Genomic DNA, 16,844 nt, shown 5'->3' on the forward strand with positions numbered 1-16,844 from the left:
CAATCATAAAACCACCTATACAATAAATACTTTTAGCATGTTTACTATCTCAAAAATTGCCACGACATTGAGTTCTTCCAGATTCTGCCGCACAATTTGCCCAACATTGCTCGATTTAGTGTTAAGAGTCCAACTCAAATAAACAACTCTCTTAATGCTCTGTTCTACCAGTGGAGCCAAGTTTACAGTGAGCGGCAGCTGCATATAATCACACAGACAGACAGTCTTCCAGGCAAAACCTAATTCACCCATCATTGTAATCAGATATGTACGGCACAGAGCCAACAGCAACTCGTCTGACGATCCATATCATCCAGTGTGACATGCTAGAGACCAACTAATGGGGATGATCTTAAAATGAGTGAAGAGGCTATTTTTGGGCACCTGTGTGCAGTCCACTTCTGGACAAATAGCATTCAGTAATGCCTCAATCTCTCCCGCATGCTGGAATGTGTGTAAATCTTTGGGCAGGCAGTCCTCCACTGACTGCAGGAATTCTTCCAGCTCTTCCATATTGTATTGGGACGCCACTCGTTGCACAGTGCATGGCTTGGTTTGCCGACGGCCATCAATGGGTAGAGTTACAGAGTTTCCGTAAGTCTCAGGCTCTGTCACCAGCACGGTGCCAAGCTCACTGTCTTCTTGCGATGACACACCCTCTAACAGCTCAGCGGTGGATAGCTCTTCATAGTCTGTTGGAGTCTTGGAATACCACCCAGAGGTTTCATTAGGAGTCCGAAAGGCTGACCCCGTCGATGATCTCCCTATGGAGTACTTGCAATCTCCATTATTCAGAGTATCCTTTTCATTCAAGTTTACCACATTCGATTGCACCTGCTGTGGCTCTTGAATCAAGCAACCACTTTGGTAAAGGGAATGGTTATCCCGAGTTGGCGTAAATGGGAACTCATCTTGTCCTGAGCTTAGGGACCGAAGCCTTTTCAAGTCCCCGGACAAGTGCATGGCCTCCGAAGAGGAGAGGCTCCTTGTCCCGGGCCCTGGCCTCCTGTGGGAACGTTGAACATGACGTTCCCTCTCAACAGTAGGGCTATACAGTCCTGAGTCTTCTTCAGATGTCAGAGAGCTGGTCACACTCCGTCCTCTTCTTCCACCGATCAATCCTGTTCTCTCTGCACTCCCGGAACACAAAATTCCACCGCGGCCAGCATACTCGCCAAGATTTGTAGGGGCAAAAGTCCGCCACGAGCGCCGATATTGAGGCGGCTTCTCTCCACATTGAGGACGTGACTTTGGCAGCACCGTATCTGCTGCTCTCATGATATTGCCGTTGAGTTTGAGTCCGTCAAAGACGGTCCGCTCGTCCAACGTGGCGGGTTTACGGGTACGGAGCTCAAAAGAACTGGAGGTGGAAAGGACTCCATTTCCACAGAGGCTACTGAAGTCGAGAGTGCGGTGGGTGTAGGGTAAGGTTCCCACAAAGTGTCGGGATGTGAGGCTACCCTTAGAGCTTGAGTCTATCTGCTCATTGAGTCGCACCGTGTCATAAATGGACCTCTGAGGCACATAGCAGTCCTCAATGTTCAGGTCCTCCTCCTCCCCCTTCTCCAAGCAGGACGGGTTTTGTCTGAGGCAATCTGGTCGGCTCAACGGTTTCCCCATGCCAAAACATGCACTCTATTGTTTACAAAGAAAAACATACATACACTGTGTAGCTTGCTTCAGTGTGTGTGTATATTCTTGGAAAAATGTGCAAATTAGATTTCTGCTTTAAAATACCAAATAAATAATAAATCTTTATGTATTTTACATAAAAATAGCATCTCATAAATTATGGTGCATGGATATAAAAAGCCGATCTAAATAAATTATATTCTAGTGCTGAAGTTTCAAAAAGGATCCATTCATTCTCTCCATTGAGGCTTCCCCCCCTTTCCACTGACAAAAGTTAATCCCATTTCTTCTGGTTCAAGGTGCATCCTATTCCCCTGAAATGCTGGCAGCATCATTTCTGAATCGTCCAAATGTGCAGAGTGAAATATCCACGCATGAATACTGACAGGAAAAATTGTGGCTTATTCCAAAGCGTGCTGGTACTCAATGGATAAACAAAACAGCCTGCCCTTTCTCCCTCGCTACTCGGCTCGCAATGACAGACACCCTCCTGGCAGAGGCTTCCATGCCCCGCCCCCGCTCATTATTCACGCAACATCTGCCACAACTCCATTTGTGCGGAGAAGGGCACCGGCACATGCTGATTGGTCGATGCATACATCCGCCCCAACCCCTTTCTAATTCCCCTTTATGTCTGCACGGCCCTTATGACTTCACTTCTAAGTCATCCTTTACATCCTGACATAATCACTTTTCTTTTGTTTGTTTTTTTCCCTTTCAGATGGACTGGGGCGAACATGACTCTCATCACAATGTTCTCAACTAGATATAGATTATTCTTTTTCATTGTCTTTACCCTCACCGGATGGTTGTGTTGAACCCTGCAGATACTTTTAATTACTTTGGAATGCTGAGGGAGGCACAGGTTGCAGGTAATTTAACACCGGATGCCATGCCAAGTGCAAGAAGCGTCTGTTTTGTCTAGTGACCTGGGTAGGGAACAGCGAGACAGCGGGAGGATATCAAGCAAATGATGACAGGAATTTATTTTTGTTTCCCCAATTTTCAGCAGCACTCAACGACTAAAGGAGAAAACAATCTGAACTTCTTTGTCCCACTCGTCATGCATGAGTGGAGATGGAAAAAAAAAGATGCTGGCAGAGATAAATTACCATGTGAGATATGCCCGGATTAAAAAACTGAGAGCCTTTTTTACGCAGGTCATTTTTTGGTCACGTTGTCTCTATAAGTACTTTTAAGTCTCCATTTGATTTCGTCAAGACAAATAATGTAGTGCTATAAAAGCCCTTTTTTTCCGAACATTTTCCCAGCAGGACCATTAATCAACCTCCACCTAAACAAAGAATGACCATTGGGAACGAAACCCAACTACTCTTCTAATTTTCCACATTACGTACATAGTGTTTTGAAGAAATCTAAAAAGTATTTTCCTTGGCCAACAGTTCCTTCTGATACTGCACCTTTTCAGTTTACATAATTAAGAAAAATTATTTCAGCGTTGGTAGAAAGGTTTTTAAGAAAGCACAAATGTCCGTCCGTTTTAAAGTCATACTGATGTAACAATAGTTTGAAATAAGAGAACATCCTTGAAATAGGAGAACATCATCTCAGTTATTGCCATGGCAACAACAGATGACAAACCTCAGTGGACTAAACTTTAGAGGACTAGTCTGATACCAGGCCACGTTTCTATCAACTATTCCATACTTGTGCTTGGATGTGTCTATGCTGTACGGTGATGAGTAATCAACATTTTTCTTTTTTTACCATAAACTCTGACAACATGTATTAGCTAAGGTGACTCAGAAGATAGAAATTCCATTTTGAATGGAAACAGACTCTGAAGTCATGTCTGAAGAGCACGAGTCACCCACGCTATAACCCCCAGCACTTTTTAGCCAACGAACTGCCAATGATCCCATAGAGTACATAACAGATACCGTCCATACAGTATGCACCTTCCACAGGCAAGCTTCTTGAGCTTACGTCAGGCATATCTCTTACAAAAACTGACCTAAAATGGTAGTAGGAGCCCATGAGAGAGAAACCCAAGAGCAGTTCTTCTCTGTTTATTCTTCTTTCACTTAAGTCAGTAACACAAAGCTTATCCTCAGACTACAAATCAAGAATATGTTGCCACTGCATCATGTTTGTTAAGCATCAAAGCTAATGCAAAGAAAGTCTGATTTGCTGCTTTTGACAATCCTTTGACACAAATGAATGCAAAGGGGGGTTTTCCCCACTAATTCCCAGTTGATTCCCAGGACAAAGAGGGGTTGAAAACAGTCCCAGCAGGACTCCCCCATTCTTTTAGAAAAAAAACCCCAAAACAAACAAAATAACCTATCCTTTGACCTACATCTTTGTGCAGACACATCTGTGTCACCGGACCAAAACACATCTGTTTACATTGTTTTACTGTAATGCTATTTAAAACCTGAAATGATCCCAAGTGTTTATCATTGTGCAGTTCTAAATGTAGGCTAATCCTCTATTGGAGAACTCCAAAGGAATTTATGGGCTTTTAAAATATTTGTGTCAAAACCTTGTTAATAGCTAACACTTTATCCTTCACTGATAACAATGACGACATCCAGCGTGTGTGTGTGTGTATGTGTGTGTGTGGGGGGGGGGGGGGTAATTAAAAACAGGCCTCCAAGATAGCATCATCGATACCATTTAAGCCTGTGATTACTAGGATGAAATGGCCAAGTTAAATCCATCAATCATTTTCACTATAAAAGTTTCTATAGCCTTTGGGAAAGTTGTGTTCATTTGCATTTGTGCCAGCTGAGCTGTGTAACGTATATATTGCTAAAATACTGCATGATAACATGAACTTTGCTTGTTAGAAGAACACAGTATAAAAACAACACCCTCAAACTTCTTACTCAAGCTCTTCCCAAAAGAGTGGAAGCATTAACAGAAGAAGGAAAGTGCCTCCATATTAGCTTTCTTTCCTGGTTGCTACTTTCAGAAGTGAACACATCAGGAAAACGGACCCTTAAGCTAATACTGGTTGAAAACACTTGACTCTGATACAAAGCCCATATTCATCATCCAGGACTAAAATGACACCCTGCTGGCAACCACCTGGCTGCGTCCCAAAATCTACCTAACGCCTAAGGCAATGGCCCTTTTGTTAACAGCAGATGCCTTTGACGAGCATGCAGTCTCCAGAGGATTGGTGCTTTTGTACAGAGAGGGTTCGAATGAAGCCTGCTGGTCATGTGCTCCACTGGGAATTGGTGTGATGGAAATGATCTGCATATCTTAGCACTAGTAGTGTGAAACTATAAAAGTAGTATGATAAAACGGTGATTGGCTTGATTGATTCGAAATTGAAAATGTATCAGACATAAGATGAGGACACTTTAATGCACCTACACAGTATAACGACATTAATAGAAATAAGGGCTGTATCAAAAATGGACTCTGGGTAGCATGTTATTTTTTACTATTATTAATTCTTATATATTATGGAACAATTACAACACATGCTGGTAATAGTACAATCTGTTTCCATTCGTCTACACATTTACTTTTTATTCTGTTGACAAGTGCTGGAAGCTGGAGCCTGCGCCAGCTGACTTTGGGCTAAACAAAGGAGCGTACAGCTAGCCACAGAAAATCTTTCACACTCATATTTGCACTGTATTTGATTGGAAACGCAAGCTATGCTGCATGCATGGCAAGAGAATCACTGCTAGACATCCGCACGGACTCACAATCAATCAAGCTCAGTAAATGAAACGATGCACTTCTGTCAATTAGTAAATCACGGTCAATAGTTTTCAAATTTTTGTTATGTTAACATTAAAAAAAAAGATGCATTGGCGGGCGTGGCTCTCCTTGCCCACATGCAAGACAGTTATGTCATTACCCACGTCTCCTGTATTGAATCTTACGACATTGTGCAATTGAACCTAATGATATGTCCACTGAGCATATGCCATATCTGAATCTGGAGTTAGTATGCAAGCAGCTGCTTCAGTTTATCAAAATGTGCAAATATCTGTGTCCTGCACTGTATGTTAAAATAGCTTCTATGGTGACATCTAAAATTTTGTGCCTGGACTTGTAGAACAGGATAAATGGATAAACGTACCTTAGAGGCCTCCAACTGTTGCTTGATGATGTCTGTCTCCATTCCGACAGCTCCTTGGGACGCTTCTTTGTCCACAGCTCTGCAGAGTTGATCTTCTACGTGGCGGAGTTTTCCACAGAGCTCCTCCAGCTTGACCAAAGTACTCTGCACCTGCCTCTCTCTGCCTTTGGCTCGGTCCATCAACTTGCCACACTGCTTGCTCAGCGCATCCAGATCTCTCTTCAGGCCCAACAGGTCAGGTGAGGAGTTAGTTTCCAGCATCCTCTTACAGCCATCGCCTGCATTGGCTGTGTTGACCATCAGCTCTTGCAGCTGAGCAAGAAAGCTCTCAATGTTCTCTTGCTGCCCTTTAAGAAGAGTCAAGTCCAGATCCACCGGAGGCATGCTGTCCAACTCATCATCCAGATCTGTGAAGCGGCTGAACATCTCCCGGATGCTGTTTTGGAACTGCCCAATGCCCTGCAATTTTCCCTCCAGGACCTGGCATGTCTCCTCAAGCTCCTTGTTAAGGCTACTGTATTCCTTTTCTATGCTGTCGGCTTGCAGTAATAAGTCAGTCACTCCATCAGCATCTGGGAGATCAACTACAAGTGTCTGTGCCAATCTCGAAAGGTGTTCCACTTGGTTTCGCATCCCTTCAATGCTTTTTTGTTGTGCTCTCATGTTTGTCAAGTTCTTATTGCTGCAGGCCTGCACTCCCTGGGATTCATAAGCTTCTAAGAGCCTCTTAGCTCCCTCAAGATGAGCCTTGGCCTCTTTGGAGCCTTCGTTAAATTCTTTAATTGTATGTGAGAGCTTTTCCCAGGATTCTCTTTTGTTTTGAAGCCCTTCGAAGACGCCATCCACTCTTTTAGAAATGCTCGCCGCCTCTTTTGTAATTTCTTCCGTGTCAGTGTCAGCCACCTCGACAAGGCTGGCTGCGGCAGCATTCATCTGTTCCACCATCCCTCTGTGCTTATCTACGTCCTTCTGAAGAGCTTTGACCTGAGCTACAGCGTTCTCCACAGCAACGGGCTCAACAGCAAGTTTGACTCGGCCCTCTTTGGCTTCGCACTCCTTCACCCAAGTGTTGAGCTTCTCAACGTGCTCCTCGAACGTCTGAGCTCTCTGCAGGGCAGCTTTAAGTTTGTCAGCCTGTGCCTCAGAGCTCTTCTTCACCTCCTTCCAGTTCGAGGAGAGGAGAGAGAGTTGACCTTGCAGGGCCAGCTTTTCTGCACCATCAGTGCTTTGCAGAAGCATCTCACCTTCGCCCGCTATTTTATTGTAAGTGGCCTCTTGTTCATTGAGCGCCACCTGCAGGTTCGTGTGCTCATCCAGAGTTTTTTCAAGGACGCCCACTTTGGCAGAGATGGCCTGAGGCTTCGACTGGTCCTGCAGCTTTTCAGCCAGCCATGACTGGAAGTCTTTGGAAGTTTGGTGAAACTGCTGGGAGCTGGCGAAAGTTGAGTTCAGCTGCTCAATCTGTTTGGCTGCAGCATGAGAAAAAGAAGATTGAGAGAGAGAACACTTTGTCAAGGCTTAAACGTGTGCTACGTGCAGAATAAATGACACTATGATCAGGATATCAATCTTAAAGAGTTTTCTGGATCTGGGGAAAAAGGAACAACGTCCATTCAAAGCACAAGATGAGATGCATTTGAAATCTGAAACAATTTGAGAGAGATATCATTTTTTTTCTTTCACCTTCACCGAGTGTCATTTTTACACATTTGTTAGTTCAGTCATTGTAATCACACTCAATAAATAATCAATGGGACGATTCGTACAAAAACTTCACGGAAAGTCCCTGGAAGAAAAATTTATGTTGCCCAACCACAAACACACACGAAAAAAATAAAACAAACTTGGGCTCTCAAATTTAATTTTGCTGTAGGTGGAGCCAGGACCATTTATTTTTCCTTAACTCTTGGCCCACTGTTGTCATAAAATAAAGATGACACACCTGCTCTCTCTTCCAGCTGTCGGAGAGGTTTGCTAACAGTCTCCAGCTGCCTGTCTAAGTCAGCTCTGAGATAGTCCTCGGTCACCATTGCTGTGAGCTCTGCATGAACGGCTTCGGCCTCCTTCAGCTTCCCCCTCTCCTCTCTCAGCTGGACCGAGATGTTTTGGACACCCTCCAGTCGTTTCTTCACCGCATCGGGCTGGGTGCTGCTGGTCTGGTACCTGCTGAGCTCATCCTCCAGCTGAGCAGCGGTCTGGCCGATGGTCCTCAACAGCTCTTGGAACTGCCCCGTCTTCACCACAGCTTGGTCGATGAGGCCATCTCGCTGATCCAGCTGCCTTATAAGTCCTTGCCATTTTTCAGTGACAGTAGTGAGCTGCGCCCTCACCAGCTTCCCATTTGATGGGTCCTGGTTATTGGATGAGTTTAAGATGGCTGACGCAGCTTCCTTGAGTTGCTCGAACTGAGGCTTGCGGCTCTTGAATTCATTCTGGAGGATCTGATCAAGAGAAACAGAAAAGATGTTCAATTGATCCCGTTTACTTGATGGCTGATTCGGAGAAATGCCTTTACAGTTGATATGTTGACAGCAACATAAGCAGCCTGGATCAGATCCAGATGGAATTTAGTTCACAACTGCAACTTCCGACCCTTCTTACAGTACATCTATTGAAAATTTTGTTCAAATGGAATCAAGTTTGACAGAGAGAGCAAATGCATTTCTTCTGCAATGCAATTGCAATGAACAAATTACCAAGGACAATCAAGTGACAATTTTACAAGAATATAGTTGTCACATGATGAGGCAAAAGAATCATATGAAAATAGGGGTGTAATTCATCAAGAAAAATTTAGTTTTGATTATTATATATTAGTTAATTTATCCGTCATATACTTGAATCGAAATCCACCCACCTCAAATTAAATTCATATTTATTGTTGTTGTTGTTGTTTATTGAACATAAAACATATACAGTAATAATTTGACAGAAAAGGAAAAATATTATATAACCATACTATAGAATTACTTTATCCAACATATTTAATCACATACATGATCAAATTATTTGAAACAACACTATAAATTGTGTTTACCTGGACTTGTTGCTTCTGCATTTTCAGCATGTTGGTGTCAATTGAGAGCGGTCCAAGGACGCTCATCATCAGCTCCTTTTCTGACAGCCACTGACCAAGCTGCAGTTGAGTGCTTTGGACGATGTCCAGATTCTTGTTGGACTGCTCCAGGTGCTGCTTCCTCTCCAACACTGAGCCACTAATATCTGCCCAAGCAGCATCTATAATAACAAAGCATGAGTCAGCGCCATTCCATGAAGTGTCCACATCTCACACTGTGCAGCATTTGGCTGTATAAACGTGTTAATTTAATTTCAAACAGCAGGTGCTGTGACATTCAACAACAGGCGGGGTGCATTCTGGACAGATGACGAGTCAAACACGGCCTCAAGAAAGGTCACATGATATTACTGGGATTCCATCAAAAGAAAACCTATGGGTGCATACCGATCTCTGCCAACATCTGCTTCCATTTGTCTGCTTCTTGTGAGTTTGGATGAGTTTCAATCAAGCCGATAAGCTTCTCCCTCAGCTTGTGGAGCTGCTCTTTCTTCTGCTTCATGTCATCTTCAAACACCTAAAAATTTTAAAAAACAAATGATTATAGAAATAATGAATGAATGCATGTATATATGAATGCGTGTAGTGCATCTAGAAAGTATTCACAGCATTTCACTTTTTCCACATTTTATGTCATAGCCTCATCCCAAAATTTAAGACATTATTTTTTTCCTTCTGCATTTCACACACCACACCCCATAATGAGTGTAAAAAAAATATATATTTCATATTTTTGCAAATTGGCAGTAATTCCAGCCTCAAGTCTTTCTGAATATGATGGCACAAGCCACGTCTACAGACTGAGGTCTACAGACAATTCCTTTGACTTCAGGCTTGATTTGAGTTGGGACATCCACTGTCACCTACGGAACCCTATATGGAGAAATGCGTGTGATTCCAAATCATGTCCAATCAACTAAATTTACCACAGGTGGACACCCATTAAATTGTACAAACCTCTCAAGAACAATCAGTGCAAATATGATGCAACTGAGCTCAAGGTTGAGCTTTATGGCAAAGGCTCTAAATACATGTACCGTATTTTCCACACTAAAAGGTGCATTGGATGATGAGGTGCACCTTCAATGAATGGCCTATTTTGTAATTTTTTTTCATATATTGGACGCACCGCATTATAAGACGCAATATACAATACATCCACTAGATGGAGCTACACTCAAGGAAACGCCAACAGAACACTACACTACACCCTGATTTATATAGCGACAGTTCACTTAACCAACAGCAAGTTATAATATTGACTCGTTAATGTTGAACTCTCTTGCTGCTGCTCTATTTCCGTGGTCAACTGCAAAACCGATCACCTTTAGTTTGAACTCTGCGTTGTAAGCATGTCTCTAGTAAGGAGCCATTTTGGGGGTTGACATATTACCGTAATGACCATACACAAGGTGCATCGGATTTCAAGGCACGCTGTGAGCTTTTAAGAACATGGAAGGCTTTTACGTGCGCCTTTTAGTGCGGGAAATACGGTAAATGTGAGTTTTTAGTTGTTTAAATATGGAAAAAGTGAAGCGCTGCAAATACTTCCCAGATGCATGTATGTCTGTATGTGTATTGACGATTAATAAAGCACATTAATTGTAATGATCCCAGGGGAACAGAAATTACGATATTCCCTTTGTTCGGCCTATTTCTCCTAAACAGACTGAGCCATTTATTGGATCAATTGTAATTTCATGATCGTAAAAATCAGCCACTGAGAAATAGGCTTGCAGTTTTATTTGGATTCAAGATATTAACAAGCAATATTCTCTCTCACATCACTGATCTTTACTTCTCTGAAATTAACCAAAGCTCATAAAATCCATGAGTGAATCTTTTCTGCAGCATTTTAAAGACAAGCTGTCAAGTTGGCAAATTTACACAGCACATTTTAGTGTCAATAGCTTTAAGCGCCATCTTAAAGAATATTTGACACCATCTTATCTCATCACCTTCTGCTGTTCAAGTTGTGTTTTCACTGCATCTTTCTCTGTGGCACCGTTCTTCCACGAAGCTGCCGTCTTTTTCATATCCTCCAGCCATGTCATCATGTTTTCGGTCTCCTTTTTGGCATCCTTCAGCTCCCGCACAGATCCATTCAGCTCGGCTGTTCGGCTCTTCAGAGTGTCACCCAGACAGGAATAGCCCTCGTTGACGAATGACATATTTTGCTGAATTGTCATCAGCTCTGAGGAATTCAAACAATTAAAATATGAATAGCTTGCCATTTCCTCAATTTTGCAGGTTAACACAAATGACTGACACAATTACAGGCAAATGGGTCCAAACATTTTCAGGACTTTAGAGAACTTTTTTTTTTTTTTTGAAAGTTGATGAAAGTTAGTGTCTTAGGGATTTCATTATCTGCTTGAAATAAGATGTATAAATAAATTCACCTGGTAAAGTTCACCTGAAATGATAATTTAGCTTACCTTTTAGAATGAGGTTAGGATACTTATTAGGATAAATATTTAGAAATACAATCAAAAGCGCTTCAGAAGCTCATGCCAAGGTTTTCCTGGCATAGAACAACAACAAACGGCTGGACAACGTACACAAAAATATGACACTAAGTCACGTTAGTCCTGATTTGATCACAGTGCATGCCCACAATAACATTTCAGTATCTCATCAACTAGTACAATGCAGCCAAAACCACCAATGTTAATTGCATCCGCGTTGCAATACTGTCATGCACGCTTGATTACCTTTATTGGTTAGGTAGGAATGGCTCGCTGGACCACCACCATTAGTAAGAGCTAATACAGAGACGTGAAGACAAAGCTTAAGTTAAAGACGAATATCCCAGTTAGCCACAATGCAGCATTAACATGCACAATGACACTGACCTTCCAAATCCCTTTTTTATAATTCAAATAGACGATGTGTTTACCTGTCTTGTTAGGAATGTTGGCTTTGGCAGGGGATGTGAGAATAGCAAGGCGACTGCAAAGTGAAGATCCTCTGCTGTTCAGATCCTGCACAGCAGGGCCTTTAGACGTCCATTCTTCCAGTAATTCCTATGGAAAATTTTACCAATCAAAATACGTATTTTTGGATTCATAGCAAGTGGACAGAAAAAAAATGGTTTCACTCCATACGTCATTATTTATATCATATTTGGACAATGATAAATAAGATTTTTGGATTCATTAATTTGAAAACTGCATACAGTGACTCACAGAAACTATTTGCAGGTCCTTCTCCAAACTTTTAGCGCTGCAACCTTTCTGCACCACAGGCACCTTCTCATTAGTCTCTTCCAGCCACTTGCTGAGAGCACCAGCCGCAGACCTGAATTCTCCTAACAGGTCCTGACAGAATGATACCTCCTCCTCCCTGCAGAATAAACCAAACCAGTCATCATGAAGTGTCATTGATTTACTCTGTGCGCCTTTGAAAGCACAAATATTTAGGATATGATGAAATGGAAAGTACTTTTCTTTGAGCGTGTCTTTGAAGGTGCTGAAGATGTTTGAGAGATTGTCCATTTTGCTCTGGATCTGTGCTCTGTTACCATCTTTGCTCATTTCGCACAGCTCTTTGGACAAGGTCTGCAACTTCTCCAAATTACTGGCATGTTCAACCATCTCAGCCTTTGTTTTCTTAAAAAAAACACACACTTTGTTGTTTGCTTCATCAACAGCAGCTAACATGTACATTCTTGGCAGTCCACTCACCTGCGTTAGCTCAGAGAGTTCTTCAAAGGTTTTCCCCGGCCCGTCAGTCTCATGCAGATCTTGCGAACGCTTCACAATGAACTGCTGGACATTTTCTGCGACCTTCTCAAATTGCTCCACCTTGTCTTTCAGCTGTTCCAGACGTGAAACTTTCTGCTTGTGTTTGTCACACGCGTCCGAGAAGCGGTGGGTGAGGGCATCCATCTTGGACTGCAGGAGTGCCGCTGAGGAGGCGTCGGCCGTTTCCACAAACTTCTTCACTTTAGATTTCATGGCTGAGATGCTGCTCTGGCGACTTGCTATGTCCTGCTCGATGGCCTTTAAAAGCACAGAATATGCTACACTGTGAAATGGACTCAAACATAGGAAAATACGAGCATGAGAGGTGGCCAACTGGCCACAGCGTTTTTCTTGTCTAAATTGACTCATCTACATGGTTGATTTTTATTTTATCCAATTGAATTTCAGCCTACACTTGTTGTCATATCAATTTAATCTGCCCTGGGTCTTCAGAATCAGTAGTGCTGACAAATGTAACTGATGATATGTTATCAATGGGACAGCTTCTTGAACAAATAAGATTTTGAATTTGGCCTCACGGGGCCAAGGCGGGGGCCCCTTAATGACATCAGCATTTTACCATCATCTCATTGAATGGTCAGAGCAAAACCTTTTACAGCCAGCTTCAACTAGCAAACCACATCTGTAGCGATCTGCACACATGAATATTTTTAAAAATCAGCGCAGGTACGGTCCTCACAAAAATACATACTGTTTCTTTGCTCAACATGTCTCTGATGGATGCAGAGTCTAGTGGAATTTTTCCATTCTCTTTCACGCTGGCCTCCACGCCCTCCATCCATCCCATCATCTCATCCAGTCCATCCTGAACACTCATGGAACGAGTCAACGTCATCTGCAGTTTCTCATTGCGATCACTCACAGACTTGGACAAGTTGTCATAGCGCTCCACTATGTCATCTACAGCACAAAGATACATATCCAGTTGTAATTAAAACTTCAATTATCTAAATGATGATGTAAAAAGCATCCATTATGTCATGTAGATGCTCACCTACTGTCTCCTGGATCTCATCTAAGTTGCTCAGCAGGTTTCCATCAGATGAGATCAAAGAATCTGCTGTTTTGCGTAGCGCGTCAATAGCCGTCTGATGTCCGCTCATCTGACCTTGTAAAGCCTGTGGAACACAACATGAGGTTTGTAATATGTCGTGAGGAGGACAGAATCAAAAATATTAACAACATGGAACAAACAAGCCACAATATCAGGTACACCACCTAACGAGGCCCAATAGAAGATTTGTGTCAGAGATTTTGCCTTTACAAGACAATAAGGAAGCCGCTAGTCTTACCTAAACTTAACATTACGCTTATAGCAAATCATATTTGTAATGTTTCTTGCCTTGGTGTCCTCCAGCTGTATCTGCAGAATTTGTGGCTCAGCGGCGATGGCTTCTGACTGCTGCTTCCTCCCCTCCTCCTCGGAACTCCCAAGCCACTTTAGTAGGTCCGTGCTGGAGTCGTCATAGTTCTTATACTTGCCGACAACATCGGTGAGATTTTCGCCAAGACGGTGGCACTGAAATCAAAGTAATGATGATTTGAGTACAAGATGTTCTTTAATTTCCATATCTGAAGGTGTGCAATTTGGTTTTGGTCTTAATTGGGATGGTTCAGTGGACTGATCATTCACAGATTTTGCTCGGGAGACTAATGCTGCCACCAAGTGGTAGATATATTTCATTACACCCATGATATTTTCCAATCAAAATACCTGAGAGTGAAGTGTCTTATATCGACTGGCTGCAGAATCCAGTTTATCTTTGACAACAGAACAGGTTCCTGAAGTATCCACTTGCATCAGGCCAGTTTTAGACATTGGGTCAGTGACTCCACATGCTTTGGCCACATCCAGAACCTTCTGGCCAGAAATGGTGATAAAACGAAGGTCGCCCTTGTGAGAGATGACATCCTCCGAAAAGCTCTTCTGTCGTAGGAGTTTATCATTAAGGATTTTTAGTGAACCCGCTGAGGCGCCCAACTGCTCCACCTCGCTCTCAGCCTGCGTTAACCAGGCTTCAAACTCTTTGCAATCATCATGGAACTTCTTTAGCTCCTCCTGGACACACTGCACCTGCTTCATCTGCTGCTCAGCTATGGAGAGGGAGGCGTCGTAGCGCCCCTTCAGTTCCAGAATGTTCTCCTGCAGTTTTTCCTTTTCTTGTGGCGACAGAACATTGGTTTGCTTGTCCAGAAGAGCTTGGGCTGACTGAGTGGCCATGATCAAATCCTGTTGCTGGGAAAGAATCTCCTGATGGCGAGCCTGCACGAACACAAAAGACATGACGCCATATTTACATAACATATGTGATATCAATGACATAAACAAACCGTATTGTGCACTCCCCGCCCAAAGCATAAAAACTACAATTTAAGACTCCAATTTTATCAGATAGTTAGGGATGCAAAATTCTCAAAAATCATACATTTATTGGAATTTACAGCAATTATAACAAGCTTTATTTTGTGTTCGTCTGTATAGATTTAAAAACTGCAGATTAGTTAAAATAATCTAAATTTAATAGTTTCATTTGATCCCCCCCTTTTTTTAACAACGGGTTAATTGAAGTGATACTACCACATTTGAACACACACGGACTACACAGTCAAATATATTATTTTCCTGTTATTGTAATTGGTATGTACACTCCTCCAATCATGATAAAGTTAAGCAAGCAAATTAACTCTTACTTTGAATCAACTGCATGAAGAACACCGAAAGGATTCATATCGGATATTAGCCCAACACACAATTACCCATAAATATGCCATATTCCCATTAATATTTCAGACTTTGATTTCCTTGGAACATCTCCGAAATCCCTCTGCTAAACTTCCCGTAGAACTTTAAAATCGTGAATAGTGTAGTTTTGTGTGTATAGCGTCACTTGATGAATTGACGTGGTTGCAGGTGCTGGTGAAGTTAAAAACGTTCATAGATACAGTATGCCAAATGATGCTGTGGTAAATCAGTGTGTATTAAGTTCAATAAAAGCAAACGTACCTTGACTCGTTCATATTGCTTGTCAACATCCACGCAGGCATCGGTTTGCCCGTCAAAACCACTTTCACTTCGACGCAAGGTGTTTCCATTCGCGTCACCCTTCTCTCCTTTCTGTAACTTGTCTAATGTTTCCTCTGGCAGGTTTCCATTCTCTTTGCTTATGAGATCTGTTTCATCAATAGTTTGTCCATTTTTATCCCCAATGTTTGAGATCCACTGAAGTAGACCTTCTATTTTATTCTTGCTTTCCTCAAGACGCTCAACAGCTGCAGCCTGAATGGACATTAAAAAATTGCAATAAAGCAACACAACGGGACAATTGTGTTTACATTCCAGTGCATTTCAGATTTATGAAGGCAATCAAATTTTTGCTGACCTTTTCACTCTCCTGTTTTATTGCAGTGGTAACAACCTTCTCCAAGTCCTTCCTGGACTCCTCAGCTTGCTTTTGGATAAGCTTGGCTTTACTTTTCGCTTCTTCCAACTTGGTCTCAATGTCAGCAATTTGCTCTGCCGTCAGCTTTCCTCGACTTTCCTCCAAAAACTTTTTAGTACCGGTGATGACCTCATTCAATGCAGTGGCGTTTGTCAAGGCCTCTTTTTGCAAGGCCTTGAGATCAGATGGGCGTAAAGCAAGAGAAGGCGTCAGGACATGAAGCTCAGTTCACCCTGACTGATAACAATGAATTGCATTTCCTAAATTCCAAGTAAAGGCAAGAAGTTTGTCGAACCTGATGCTCCTGCTGGTACTGCTGCAGGTCTGTAACACACTCCGCATTGTTAGCCTGCTGTTGGTGACCAATCAGACGATTCTCAGTCAACGTGAGCGCGTCGCACACTTCCTCTAACTTGTCTGCAATCTCTTGGTGCCTTTCCAACGTGCACTGGAGACAAAAAAAAGGCAAGGCCATCTGATTATTAAAAATGCCTGCTTAAACAAGACAAAACCATTAAAAATATGCATGAGACGTGTTGACATAAGATCTTGTATGCTGTAAACATGCTCGCCGGTCAGTGCATTGGTCTTCAGAAGAAAATAAGCACAGAGAGAAATTAAACGAAATGAGTAAATGCATGAGATCACTGTGGAAAGAGTCCAGGCATTGTATCGTTTCCAAGGTTAATTGCACAAAGGTCTCTGGAGGCCTGTAGAACACAATCGGCACAGAGGTTAGTGTAAAGCATCAGTCAAGTACCGGAACATGCAATCACACACTGAATCAGACAAATTTTGCTGGACTTTAGAATCATAGTATAATCCACATTCGTTAGTTTCTTGTCAACTACATTCATAAA

The 16,844-nt window shown here is 42.4% G+C and overlaps 1 protein-coding gene across 1 annotated transcript in view; it reads right to left on the reverse strand.

Moving 5' to 3' along the window:
* Positions 1 to 16,844, reverse strand: part of dst (dystonin) — a 97,558-nt gene that overhangs the window by 23,305 nt on the left and 57,409 nt on the right. The window contains exons 44-60 of the mRNA XM_086122401.1: positions 16,280 to 16,432; positions 15,925 to 16,158; positions 15,549 to 15,821; positions 14,259 to 14,807; positions 13,887 to 14,063; positions 13,539 to 13,662; positions 13,236 to 13,444; positions 12,464 to 12,781; positions 12,222 to 12,388; positions 11,966 to 12,122; positions 11,677 to 11,803; positions 11,492 to 11,542; positions 10,736 to 10,971; positions 9,165 to 9,294; positions 8,739 to 8,938; positions 7,644 to 8,142; positions 5,702 to 7,170 (exon numbers count right to left, since the gene is read on the reverse strand). Of these exons, the coding sequence (XP_085978527.1) occupies positions 5,702 to 7,170; positions 7,644 to 8,142; positions 8,739 to 8,938; positions 9,165 to 9,294; positions 10,736 to 10,971; positions 11,492 to 11,542; positions 11,677 to 11,803; positions 11,966 to 12,122; positions 12,222 to 12,388; positions 12,464 to 12,781; positions 13,236 to 13,444; positions 13,539 to 13,662; positions 13,887 to 14,063; positions 14,259 to 14,807; positions 15,549 to 15,821; positions 15,925 to 16,158; positions 16,280 to 16,432 (5,073 nt within the window). The remainder of the gene's footprint in view (positions 1 to 5,701; positions 7,171 to 7,643; positions 8,143 to 8,738; positions 8,939 to 9,164; positions 9,295 to 10,735; positions 10,972 to 11,491; positions 11,543 to 11,676; positions 11,804 to 11,965; positions 12,123 to 12,221; positions 12,389 to 12,463; positions 12,782 to 13,235; positions 13,445 to 13,538; positions 13,663 to 13,886; positions 14,064 to 14,258; positions 14,808 to 15,548; positions 15,822 to 15,924; positions 16,159 to 16,279; positions 16,433 to 16,844) is intronic.

This window comes from Hippocampus guttulatus, chromosome 10, assembly GCF_054856545.1.
Source record: "Hippocampus guttulatus isolate MCC_2025c chromosome 10, RoL_Hgut_1.0, whole genome shotgun sequence".
In the NCBI taxonomy this organism is placed as follows: domain Eukaryota; kingdom Metazoa; phylum Chordata; class Actinopteri; order Syngnathiformes; family Syngnathidae; genus Hippocampus; species Hippocampus guttulatus.